This window comes from Gorilla gorilla, chromosome 4 (assembly GCF_029281585.2).
Source record: "Gorilla gorilla gorilla isolate KB3781 chromosome 4, NHGRI_mGorGor1-v2.1_pri, whole genome shotgun sequence".
In the NCBI taxonomy this organism is placed as follows: domain Eukaryota; kingdom Metazoa; phylum Chordata; class Mammalia; order Primates; family Hominidae; genus Gorilla; species Gorilla gorilla.
Window position 1 is genome coordinate 52,950,813 of NC_073228.2, and position 13,629 is coordinate 52,964,441.

General features: G+C 43.0%; 1 protein-coding gene across 39 annotated transcripts in view; it reads right to left on the bottom strand.

Annotated features, from left to right (window-relative positions):
- The window catches only part of CDK12 (cyclin dependent kinase 12), a 105,715-nt gene that overhangs the window by 39,798 nt on the left and 52,288 nt on the right, over positions 1 to 13,629 (bottom strand). For all 39 annotated transcript variants that reach the window (XM_055388178.2, XM_063706449.1, XM_063706450.1 and 36 more), the window contains exons 9-13: positions 11,894 to 11,971; positions 10,138 to 10,254; positions 7,613 to 7,744; positions 2,810 to 3,021; positions 1,374 to 1,826 (exon numbers count right to left, since the gene is read on the bottom strand). In XM_055388178.2, the coding sequence (XP_055244153.2) occupies positions 1,374 to 1,826; positions 2,810 to 3,021; positions 7,613 to 7,744; positions 10,138 to 10,254; positions 11,894 to 11,971 (992 nt within the window). The remainder of the gene's footprint in view (positions 1 to 1,373; positions 1,827 to 2,809; positions 3,022 to 7,612; positions 7,745 to 10,137; positions 10,255 to 11,893; positions 11,972 to 13,629) is intronic.

Sequence of the window (13,629 nt, forward strand, 5' to 3'; positions counted from 1 at the left end):
ATCCCAGCTACTCGGGAGGCTGAGGCAGGAGAATCGCTTGAACCCAGGAGGCGGAAGTTGCAGTGAGCCAAGATCATGCCATTGCACTCCAGCCTGGGCAATGGAGTAAGACTCCATGTCCAAAAACAAACAAACAAATAAACAAACAAAACCCTTCATTTTACTCATTTGATTTCAACTTATCACCCTTCCCAATAAGTACAGAATAGCAAAACAGCAGCCCAATTAATAGGCTGTCACCTTCTCTGGTTTATACAGTCTGCCCTCTGGTGGAAGTGCTAATTAACAGTGAAATGGCCAAATAGAGATAGCAGGGGAGAAACAAGAACAAGTGAGCCACTGTAGAGGCATCAGCTGAATAATCCAGGGGTGACTGCAATAATTAGTTATGGCATTTCTACACTTTCCTCTGAAAAGTAAATCCAACAACTTCTGGCCATAGGCCAGGCCTTAAAACATATACTTTCTGCACCACCTCATATGAAATGTGAATGTAGGACCCTCAAGTTGAAGATTAGTATATCTCTTCAGCCCTCGAGCCTCTTCTTATTCCCCAATTCATGGGGTCTTCATGGACAGTGAGAATTTCCAAGGAGTTAAAAACATTTTTACATAAGTAAAGATTTTGTAAACACAGTGTGAATCAGAATTAAAGAACTTAAACTGCTTTTCCCTCTAATAAATTGCATGCTATGGTCATGTGAGATTAAAGTATAACTTATCCCCATTTTCCTTTTTTTTCTTTATAATATACGCACTTCCTGATCTGGGGTCCATTCAATTGCTTCTATCAGAAACAGATTTAAAGGAATTGTTCTTATACACTATTATTTTTGGGAAAAGAAATGTATAGTGTTAATTATCTACTTAGAAATATTCCCAAATTATTCTTCAGGAAATTAACAATGATATTTTATTAGGGTTTTCTTGATTGTATCTTCCAGGAAAGACTGGCATTCAGCATCCACTCCACTAGAGGTAAAGAAGTATAGTCTGATAATGGTTTGTTTGGAAGTCAGATTTCCAAGTGCTAGGACTAGTTGGGCACCACACACAGTTCAAGATGTGTGGTTCAAGATGCATCACTAGCTATGGTTGTGGTTTCCTTGGTTAGAACACAGGGGCTTTACTTACCTATCTCCTACGAAGTGGAAAAACAATCAGTATAGGAAAGGTGCTTTGGGAAGCTTTGAGACTTAAATAAAAGAAGCCAAGCAAGAAATACATTACTTGGTGCTATGTTCTCCTGTAGACTAGGTTACAGAATAACTGAAACCAAGGCCATTGATGTGGGGGAAAAAAAATGTTAAGAGATTTTTAAGAGGGTATCAACAGCACCTGAGCTCAATGAAATTCATGACCGGTCTGTTTACCTGCTGCCTCCTCCTGTGGCATTGTGGGAGTTCTTCGGGGCCCCTGTGGCCCACTGTTCTTGTCACTGTTGTTTTCCTCCAGACTGCCTGCTGGCTCTTGGGTTTTCATCAGCTGACTCAAGAGAACTGCCAATATACTCTGCATGTCAGCTGGTGTGCTTGAAGCTTCAAGGGTCGTCTGTTCTGCTGAAGGCAGGATCACTGGGGCAGAGGGTGCTTCCTTCAAAGACTCCTCTGGGGCCATGGTCTCTGAGTCCTGCTGCTGGGAAGTAGCTTCCGTCAGGGCACTGATGGATTGGTTCAGGGCTTCCAGCTGCTGCTGCATCTCTGGGTTGGAGTGGATGTTAAGCAGCTGTGCCATTTGAGGAATGCTCAGGTCGGTTTGGCTCTGCAGCAGGTTTAATAACACTGCCAATTCACTTTGATTCAGCTGTTGTGTGATGTCAGCAAGGCCTGTTGAAAGACAGTGAAGCCAATATAAGACGATGAGACAGGCCAAGGGCCCTCTGCCTTCTTCAACTGGCAACAGCAACTTACAATATCCAAAAAATGAAATTTTCATTTTAAATGTCTCATTTTTTCATGCCTCAAAATGTCATGACACATTTTGTTATTCTTTATGCTTTCGCTTAAGAAATACAGGCACTAATAACTAAAACATCTCTGGATTGTGCATAAAAGTGACTTCACTTTATCTGTATGTTTCAAGTTCTGTGATTTTCAATCCTTTATTATACATCAGAATTACTAAGAGAGATTTAAAAATCTCTCCTATTCAGATGCCTCAGGCCCCTTCCCTAGAGATAGGCAATCGTATAGGCATATTTGTTTTTAAAGCTTCCAGGATGATTCTAATGTACAGCCAGTATTAAGAGCCACTGCTATAAGTGAAGAGGGGAGGGAAAGTGAACCAGAAAAAGAGTATCTTTTGTCCCGAAGAATTGGTCATAACACAGGAGAACTACTTTGTTATAACAGTTCAATATGACATAGTTTCACATACATTTAGATCAAAATAACAGTCTATACAACAACATTTAGCAATTGTAATTTAACACTACTAGATTCTATGAAGGTCTTATCAAATCTAATATAAACAAGGCTCCAAATTATGTGTTTCATAAAGTCATGGGTGAACTAACCTTAAATTAAATTTGGCTTACCTAATTCACTGATTTATGCCACACATCTAATTGAGATACAGTGTTCCGTACATATTTCAGGAAAGGAAAATGATCTATTGTAGACTTTCTGGACCATATGTACGAAACTTGGTTAATCTCCTTCTCACCATAATGAGGACATTAGCCTCTTTCCTAATGGTTCACTGGACCAAAAACTAAAAAACAGACACACACACAAACTCCTTACACTTGACCTTCAAAACCTGCCAAATACGCTTAGCAAAAGCACAAAGGCCCCATTCTGGCACTGACCTATTGCATCCCCAGCCCCAGACTCCACCTTGCCAGGAGCAGGCTGAGGTGGTGCTGGGCTGCTGTTCTTCACAGGCTCAGTACTTGTCCCTGAGGTAGTTTCTTTTCGAGAAGTTTTGGATGGAGGTGGCTCTTCGACTACAACACCACTTTGTCGCTGACGTCGCCGTTTCTTACTCCACAACTCATGGCAATCCTGCCAGTGGGGGAGGCTGGAAAAAGACAAAGCAAAGGGGAAATACGTAAGGGAATGCAGCAGTGAATGAATGGAAGAGCAAAGGATTAAAATGGGAAGGCAAAGACTGGGAAATGTAAAGAATAAGGAAAACAAAAATAACCGAAAAAGTTAGTAAGTAGGTAACAGCAGTGTAAAATAAATCATGGCAGATGGTAGTCTGAGGAAATAAAAGTACGAAAGTTACATAGTGAGAAAGGAGGATCTTGCTAATACTAGGTACAGACCAGCTATATAAATTCCCACATAAATACTGTCTTTCCTTGGCATAACAACAATAAAGGAGAACTGTATTGGTCAAGTTTCAGTAGGGAATAAAGACGAGGACAGTATTGGCTGGCTTGTTAATGTATACAGAAGGTCGAGGAAAGGTGGTGACTTAAACCATGGAACCATGTATCACGATCAAAACATCTCTGTGCAAAATCAACTTATGTGTAATTTGGTTTGTGAGGACCAAAGACTAGTTCTTTCCCCTTTCTGCCCACAGAATTTCTATGACTGGATATCAACTTGCTCATCTGTGGAGTTCAGCACTACGTATAACTTAGTCCAGACTCTCTCATACAATCAGACCAAGTAGGTCAAATCTTACTATAAAAATCTCTGTATAATAGGAGTTCCCAAATTTCAGTAAAACCCTTATATGTTTCAAGCATATTCAATGTATCAACAGTCTAGTGTAATAAATGAATTTGGCTGGGCACGGCAGCTCATGCCTGTAATCCCAGCACTTTGGGAGGTAGAGGCAGGCGGATCATGAGGTCAGGAGTTCGAGACTAGCCTGGCAACATGGTGAAACCTGGTCTCTGCTAAAAATACAAAAATTAGCCAAGTGTGGTGGTGTGTGCCTGTAATCCCAGCTACTAAGGAGGCTGAAGCAGGAGGATTGCTTGAACCTGGGAGGTGGAGGCTGCAGTGAGCCGAGATCACACCACTGCACTCCAGCCTGAGCAACAGAACAAGAGTCTGTCTCAAAAAAATAAATGAATTTGGACATTTCTTTGGAGCAATCAGATTTAGAATTACTACCTACTCATGAACTAACATCCTATCCATTTTTAAGACATGCAGTCTTTCTTAAGGTAAGAAAATGACCCCCAAAATTTGACATTAAAGCTATAATACTGTCACTGACAAATTCAAAGACAAAATACTTTTTTTTTCTTTTTCTTTTGAGACAGAGTCTTGCTCTGTTGCCCAGGCTAGAGTGCAGTGGTGCAATCTCGGTTCACTGCAACCTCCGCCTCCCGGGTTCAAGTGATTCTCCTGCCTTAGTCTCCCTGAGTAGCTGGGACTACAGGTACCCGCCACTACGCCTAGCTAATTTTTGTATTTTTTAGTAGAGATGGGGTTTCACTATGTTGGCCAAACTGGTCTCGAACTCATGACCTCAGGTGATCTGCCTGCCTCAGCCTCCCAAAGTGCTGGGATTACAGGCATGAGCCACCATGCCAGGCCAGATAAAAGACTTTTTATGTGCTATAATGTGGGATATGAAACTCTGAAGCTCCAATACAATACAGAGGCATTCATAAGATTTTAATTAAATAGAGACATATTAAAAGATCATATTTCTTTTATGTTACTTTAATTTTTTGAGATGGAGTATCACTCTATGGTCTAGGCAGGAGTGCACTGGCACAATCTCGGCTCACTGCAACCTCCACCTCCCGAGTTCAGGCGATTCTCCTCCCTCGCCTCCTGAGTAGCCAGGACTACAAGCACACACCACCACACCTGGTTAATTTTTTGTATTTTTAGGAGAGACGGGGTTTTACCATGTTGGCCAGGCTCTCTTGAACTCCTGACCTCAGGTGTTCCATCCACCTCGGCCTCCCAAAGTGCTGGGATTACAGGTGTGAGCGACCGCGCTCAACCGAAAGATCTTATTTCTTACATCAAAATTCAGTAATCTGGCTGGGCGCGGTAGCTCACGCCTATAATCACAGCACTTTGGGAGGACGAGGCAGGCGAATCACCTGAGGTCAGGAATTGGAGACAAGCCTGGTCAACATGGTGAAACCTCATCTCTACTAAAAATACAAAAATTAGCCAGCTGTGGTGCCGGGCTCCTGTAATCCAGCTACTCAGGAGGCTGAGGCACAGGAATCGCTTGAAGCTGGGAGGTGGAGGTTGCAGTGAGCTGAGATTGTGCCATTGCACTCCAGCCTGGGTGACAGAGTGAGAGACCCTGTCTCAGAAAAAAACAAAAACAACAAAAAAAACTGGCAGTGATGCAAACCATTTAAAACTGGGACTGTCGGCCGGGCTCAGTGGCTCACGCCTGTAATCCCAGCACTTTTGGAGGCCGAGGCAGGCAGATTACCTGAGGTCGGGACTTCAAGACCAGTCTCACCAACATGGTGAAACTCTGTTTCTACTAAAAATACAAAATTAGCCAGGCATGGGGGCGCATGCCTGTAATCCCAGCTACTCGGGAGGCTGAGGCAGGAGAAACGCTTGTGGTGAGTCGAGATCACACCACTGCACTCCAGCCTGGGCAACAAGAGTGAAACTCTGTCTCAAAAAAAATAATAACAAAAAAAACCCCAAAAAACTGGGACTATCTCTGCAAGTGTGAGATATACATGGTCACCAGAGACATGCATGATTACAGCTGGAGGAATGGTTAAGAGCAAAAACCAGAGGGAGGCCAAGCATGTGTCTCCTGCCTGTAATCCCATGACTTTGGAAGGCTGAGGCGGGAGAATCACTTGAGCCCAGGAGTTTGAGACAGTCTGGACAACATTGTGAGACCCCATTTCTACAATTGGAAAAAAAAAAAAAAAAAGGCTGGGAGTGGTGGCTCATGCCTGTAATCCCAACACTTTCGGAAGCTGAGGCAGGCAGATCACCTGAAGTCAGGAGTTTGAGACCAGCATGGCCAACATGGTGAAACCCTGTCTCTACTAAAAATACAAAAAAATTAGTCAGGCGTGGTGGCCTGCACCTGCAATCCCAGCTACTCAGTAGGCTGGGACAGGAGAACCGCTTGAATCCAGGAGATGCAGGTTGCAGTGAGCCGAGATCACGCCACTGTACTCCAGCCTGGGTGACAGAGCGAGACTCCGTCTCGGAAAAAACAAAAAAGGCTGGGAGCAGTAGCTCACATCTGTAATCCCGGCACCTTGGGAGGCCAAGGCGGGCGGATCACCTGAGGCCAGGAGTTCAACATCAGCCCGGCCAACGTGATGAAACCCTGTCTCTACTAAAAATACAAAAATTAGCTGGGCATGGTGGTGTAATTCCAGCTACTTGGGAGGCTGAGGCAGGAGAATTGCTTGAAACTGGGAGGCGGAGATTGCAGTGAGCCGATATCGCACCACTGCACTCCAGCCTGGATGCGAAGAGTGAAACCCCGTCTCAAAACACACAAACAAACAAACAGGCCAGGCACGGTGGCTCACACCTGTGATCCCAGCACTTTGAGAGGCCAAGATGGGCAGGAGTTCAAGACCAGCCTGGCCAACATGGTGAAACCCCATCTCTACTAAAAATACAAAAAAATGGCCAGGCACGGTGGCTCATGCCTGTAATCCCAGCACTTTGGGAGGCCGAGGTGGGCAGATCACCTGAGGTCGGGAGTTCGAGACCAACCTGACCAACATGGAGAAACTCTGTCTCTACTAAAAACACAAAATTAGCTGGGCATGGTGGCACGTGCTTGTAATTTCAGCTACTTGGGAAGGCTGAGGCAGGTGAATCGCTTGAACCTGGGAAGCAGAGGTTGTGGCGAGCTGAGATTGTGCCATTGTACTCCGGCCTGGGGAACAAGAGCGAAACTCCATCTCAAAAAACAAAACAAAATGAAACAAAAATACAAAAAAATTAGCCGGGTGTGGTGGCAGGCACCTGTAATCCTAGCTACTTGCAAGGCTAAGGCAGGAAAATCGCTAGAACCCAGGAGGTGGAGGAGGCAGAGCAAGATTCCATCTCAAAACAACAACAACAACAACAACAAAAACACGCTGGACGCAGTGGCTTAAACCTGTAATCCCAGCACTTTGGGAGGCCAGGGTGGGTCACCTGAGGTCAGGAGTTCGAGACCAGCCGGGCCAGCAAGGTGTAACCCCGTCTCTACTAAAAATACAAAAATTAGCTGGGTGTGGTGGTGTGTGCCTGTAGTCCCAGCTACTCGGGAGGCTGAGGCAGGAGAATCGCTTGAACCCTGCAGAGGTTGCAGTGAGCTGAGTTGCGCCACTGCATTCCAGCCTGGGCGACAGAGACTTCATCTCAAAAATAAATAAATAAATAAATGAACAAACCCACAAAAATCTAAAAGGAATACTTTCAAAGAGGCTCTACACAACAATATTCTGGGATGGAGATCCAGGGACAAAAGAAGATAGCTTGAGTCAAATTAGAACAAGTATCAAAGCTAAATCTATTACTTATATAAAGAAAAAAACAACAAAGATAAAACAAAAAAAACAAACCTCAACCATAATACTCAAAGACACCTCTTCATTTGGGTCTTACTGGGCATCTGTGGTTCTTTTATGAGTTTCTCATCGTCTAAGGCCCAGGGAAAGGTTTAGGGTCACAACATGGCTACCAGCACTTACTCTGGAGGAGGCATTTTGCTGAGTTCGACATCTTTAAGGAAGTCGCTCTGTAGGGTCTGTTCAGCTGTGCACCGCTTACTAGGATCTAGTGTCAGCATGTGGTCCAATAAATCAAGTGCTGCAGAAGGAATGCTATGGAAAAGAACACAGAAAGGACAAGTTCACAATGACCCTACAGTTCTCAAATTTGTAATTTTGTTTCAAAGGGTCTCACACCTGTAATTCCAGCACTTTGGGGGGCCAAGGTAGGACTGCGTGAGGCCAGAAGTTTGAGATCAACCTGGGCAACATACTGAAACCTCATGTCTACAAATATATATATATTTTTAATTAGCTGGGTGCAATACTGTGCACCCTGTAGTCTCAGCTATTTGGGAGGCTGACATTGGAAAATCACTTGAGCCTAGGAATTTGAGGCTGCAATGAGTTCTTACTGCACAACTGCATTCCAGCCTGGGCAACAGAGCAAGAGCCCATCTCTTTAAAAAAAAAAAAAAAAAAAAGGATGGGCAACGGTGGCTCATGCCTACAGTCCCACACAGCACTTTGGGAGGCTGAAGCGGGTGGATCGTTTGAGGCCAGGAGTTCAGGACCAGCCTGGCCAACATAGTGAAACCCCATTAGCCAGGCATGGTGATACACGCCTGTAATTCTAGCTCCTCGGAGGGCTGAAAATCGCTTGGACCCAGGAGGCGGAGGTTGCAGTGAGCCAAGATCACACTGCTGCACTCCTCCAGCCTAGGTGACAGAGTGAGACGGTCTCAAAAAAAAAAAAAAGTCTTTGAATTTCCATGTAAAACCAAAGAAAGCAAGCTGGAGGTTGGCTAACACAAGCAAGCAGATTTGCTCCCACACAGGATTTAAGAAATGCTGGGCCGGGCACAGTAGCTCATGCCTGTAATCCCAGCACTTTGTGGGGCCGAGGCGGGCAGATAATCTGAGGTCAGGAGTTCGAGACCAGCCCGGCTAACATGGTGAAACCTCGTTTCTACTAAAAATACAAAAAATTAGCTGGGTGTGGTGGCACGTGCCTGTAGTCCTTGCTACTCAGGAGGCTGAGGCAGGAGAATCACTTAAACCCAGGAGGCGGAGGTTGCAGTGAGCCGAGATGATGCCACTGCACTCTGGCTTGGGCAACAAGAGCGAAACCCCATCTCAAAAACAAACAAACGAGAAATGCTGTGCTATAACACAAGTAAAAAATATGGCCAATTCTGGCTAGGTGTGGTGGGCTTACACCTATAATCCCAGCTCTTTGGGAGGCTGAGGTGGGCAGATCACTTGAGGTCAGGAGTTCAAGACCAGCCTGGCCAACATGGTGAAATGCCATCTCTACTAAAAATACAAAAATTAACTGTGCATGGTGGCGGGTGCCTGTAATTCCAGCTACTTGGAAGGCTGAGGCAGGAGAATTGCTTGAACCTGGGAGACGAAGGTTGTGGTGACCCAAGATTGCGTCACTGCACTCCAACCTGGGTGACACACACAAAAATATGGCCAGTTCTATCCATCTATTAAAGTTAAAAAAAGTAAGATAAAATAACAGAGAGGGAAAAAAGTAAGAAGAAAACAAAACCAAAACATGGCCAGGCGTGGTAGCACGAGTGATCTTCCTGCCTCAGCCTCTCAAAGTTTAAGCCCAGCACTTTGGGGGGCTGAGGCAGGAAGAGCACTTGAGCCCAGGAGCTCAAGACCAGCCTGGGCAACATTAGGAGACCCTATCTCTACACGGGAAAAAAAAAAATGCCAGGTGTGGTGGCGGGTGCCTGTGGTCCCAGCTATTCAGAAGGCTAAGGTGGGGCCGGATGCAGTGGCTCACGCCTATAATCCCAGCACTTTGGAAGGCGGAGGTGGGTGGATCACAAAGTCAGGAGTTCAAGACCAGCCTGGCCAACATGCTGAAACCCTGTCTCTACTAAAAATACAAAAATTAGCTGGGTGCGGTGGCAGAGGCCTATAATCCCAACTACACTGGGATGCTGAGGCAGAAGAATCACTTGAACTTGGCGGGCAGAGGTTGCAGTGAGCCAAGATCATGCCACTGCACTCCAGCCTGAGTGGCAAAGTGAGACTCTGTCTCAAAAAAAAAAAAAAAAAAAAAAAAAGAAGGCTAAGGTGGGAGGATTGCTTGAGCCCAGCAGGTCAAGGCTGCAGTGAGCCCTAAATGTGCCACTGCACTCCAGCCTGGACAACAGAGCAAGACGCTGTCTCAATTTAAAAAACAAACAAACAAAACCCATGAAGCCAACAATTCCATTCTCTTTTTCTCATGGAAAGATCAAGAAGGCTATGAGAAAATTTATATATTGTTCAAAATAAAATGGTTTTCTATTGTCTAAAGCCTTCAGAAGAGAAAATTACAAAAGGGCTATGATAAAACTCATATACTGTTCGAAACTAAAATGTTTTCCTACACTGTGTTGCCATGATAAATTGGGACAACATTAACTACCCAGACCAGGAAAAAGCCAAGTCCCAACACCAGCCAGACACAGAAACAAGATGTTCATTTTCCCCAAACTCACAAAGAGAATTCTTCTCGTAGACGCCTTCGATATTGCTTCTTCGGTTTCATGGTGTTGAAGTAGGGCAGTTTGATAACATCAGGCCACACAGCTGGACAAGGGCTACCACAAAGTCGGCTGAAAACAAAGCAAAAGCAAGAACAATGGAGTGAGTGAGTCAACATCATGAATTCTGAAGGTTTCAGAAGCAGAAATTATTACCTCCTGAGGTCTGGGGAATTTTTGGTTATTACATTACAGGGCATGCAGAAAGGAAAATATGACATTACTGCTTTAAGGGCAGAAAGGCAGAGAACAGAAAGAACTGGTTATAACAGAGCAAAGAAAAAATACTCGGATAATAATCCTAAATGATCCACATTATTTGGATTTGTGAAATGTTTTAATCCCCCCATACAGGTTTTTATTACCAGTTTTGTTCTGTTCGGTTAATAGTAATTACAAAGGGCTAAGATGGTCCTATAGTATCCCTATAGGGTAAACTGTGAGATGAGAAGAGAGTATAAGACTGAAAATTTTGAGAGATAATCAACAGTTTACCAAATAACAACAACAAAAATATCACCTTTATCACCTTTAAAAAACGTCTACATTGGCCGGGCACGGTGGCTCACGCCTGTAATCCCAGCACTTTGGGAGGCCGAGGTGGGCGGATCATGAGGTCAGGAGATCGAGACCATCCTGGCTAACATGGTGAAACCCCGTCTCTACTAAAAATACAAAAAAATGAGCCACGTGTGGTGGTGGGCACCTGTAGTCCCAGCTACTCGGGAGGCTGAGGCAGGAGAATGGCTTGAACCTGGGAGGTAGAGCTTGCAGTGAGCCGAGATCATGCCACTGCACTCCAGCCTGGGTGACAGAGCGAGACTCCATCTCACAAAAAAAAAAAAAAAAAAAAGTCTACATTAGGCTGGTGTGGTGGCTCACGTGTGTAATCCCAGCACTTTGGGAGGTCAAGGCGGGAGGACTGTTTGAGCCCAAGAGTTCCAGCCCAGGCAACAAACATAATGAGACCCTATCTCTACAAAACAAATTAACGAAAAATAGCTGGGACTACAGGTGTAGTCCAAGCTACTCAGGAGGGTAAGGTGGGAGGATCACTTGAGTGCAGGAGTTTGAGGCTGCAGTGAACTATGATCACACCACTGCACTCCAGTCTAGGTGACAGAGCGAGACCCTGTCTAAAAAAAAAAAAAAAAATACAAAAAACATTAGCCTGCTATATTCTTCCCTTTAATTTTATTGAAAAAAACAAAACAAAAACAAACCCACCCAAATGCCAGCCCAATCCTGGGCTTTCCCCATATTTTCTATTATAGGTTGTATTTTATAACTATTTACATGCTATATACCTTACTAAACTCTAAATTCTTTGAAGCTGGGGACCTATTTTTTATCTCTGAATCCTAAAGTTTAACGTTAAAAGTAATCTGTTGTATAACAGGCTCAATAAATGTTTGTTGAATAAATTTAATCTAATCTGAGCTATGAATGGAAGAGCCATCCCAAAAATGGTATGCTTTTATATGAAGAGCTAATAAAAAATATGCAAGGTAAGATCTAAAAATTAGGTGAAATAAAACTTCTTTATATGTATAGCCTATGACAAAATATATGGTAAACTTGACTGAGTAAAGAGAAACTTACTTGGAATTAAGAAACATAAACTCATTCAGAATGACTAGAAAGTGTTAGAAACTGGAGGATGAGAATACCTATCACACCTGGGCACTCAAGAGCACATGTACAGCTGTACCTGATCAGTTCTAGCTGAGCCAGTTCCAGATTGGCTTGAAAAATAGGCTTCTTTGTGAACAGTTCCCCAAGAATACATCTAGAAAAGGTAAAATTGAGAGGTCAGAAGAGAAATTCTTAGAGCCTATTTAAAGTGTCTCAAAAAATTTTTATATTATTGATATGTCGGATTGCAACCAAGATAAATAGCCCCAAATTTCAGTGTCTGAGTTTCCAAAGAGAAAATATTTCTTGCAGTGAAATAGACAGTATAAAGGATTTAAATTTGCCAGCAGATCAAACTTTTGCCACCTATTAAGGACACTCTATGATCAGAGAAAGGGAGTCAAGAGTCTTTTTCTATCATGCCATTGTAATTAAGGAAATAACTAAAGACTATTTTACAAGGTTGCTCAAAATTAAAGAACAATACTAACAAAAAATAAATAAACAAGGATGCTCTCTGCAGTTAGTTTCTATAAAGTTTGAATTCATTTTTGTCATTAATCTGCTCTGTAGAAGATACACTATACTATAGCCTTCTTGGCACTGTATTTCAAATAAAATAATTTACTGTCATCAGCTAGGATCAGTTGGACTTTTTTTATTTTTATTTTTTGAGATAGAGTCTCACTCTGTCACCCAGGCTGGAGTGCAGCGGCACAATCTCCACTCACTGCAACCTTTGCTTCCCGGGTTCAAGTGATTCTCTGCCTCAGCCTTCCAAGTAGCTGGGACTACAGGCATACACCACCACACCCGGCTAATTTTTTTGTATTTTTAATAGAATCTAGTGAATCTAACATGAATAAATCTCAAATCATTTATGCTGATTAAAAGAGTGGGGGGAGTATATACTATATAATTCCATTTGTGTAAAATTCTAGAAATAGAAATTATAGTGACAGAACGCAGAACAGTGGTTTGCCTGGGAATGGGAGGGTATGGGTAGAGGAAAGGGATTACAAAAGGGCACAAGGAAACTGTGATGGGTGATCATTATCTTGGCTGTGTTGATGGTTTTACTGGTGGATATGTTATGTCAAAACATATCAAAATATATGCAGTTTATTTTATACTTCAATAAAAAAGGTTTAAATATTGAATGAATTTGATAAGGCTATACTAAAGTTTTCTGTACTATTCCTGTAACTTTTCCATACATTGAAATTATTTCAAAATAAAATAAAGGCTGAGCACGGCAGCTCATGTCTATAATCCCAGCACTTTGGGAGGCCTAGGCAGGAGGATCACTTGAAGCCAGGAGTTCAAGACCAGCCTGGCAATATAGGAAGACCACATCTCTTTAAAATAAAAAAAAAAAGATTACATGAATATTCCATACTTTTTGTTACATGCCTGAAATTTTTCATTTTTTTAAAGTGGGGAAAGAAAAAAAAAGGTCGATGAATCTGTCTGACCTATGCTTTGAAATGAGACAAATACAAAACCAAATTTATACTTTTATTTTAAAATTCTTTAGTTTGACTTAATTTGAGAAAGCAAAACGAACCTAGCTTTTTAAGTAGCACTTTTCTGTTAGAATTTGGACCTTTAAACGAATTACGTTAAAACAACTTCAAAGACAAATTCTTACTTCCTATATTCTCTCAAACCCTATTCAGAGATGGAAAAGTAAAAATAAAATTTAGGCCAGGCTCAGTGGCTGATGCCTGCAATCCTGGCACTTGGTGAGGCCAAGGTGGGAAGACTGCTTGAGCCCAGGAGTTTGAGACCAGGCTGGGCAACGTAGTGAGA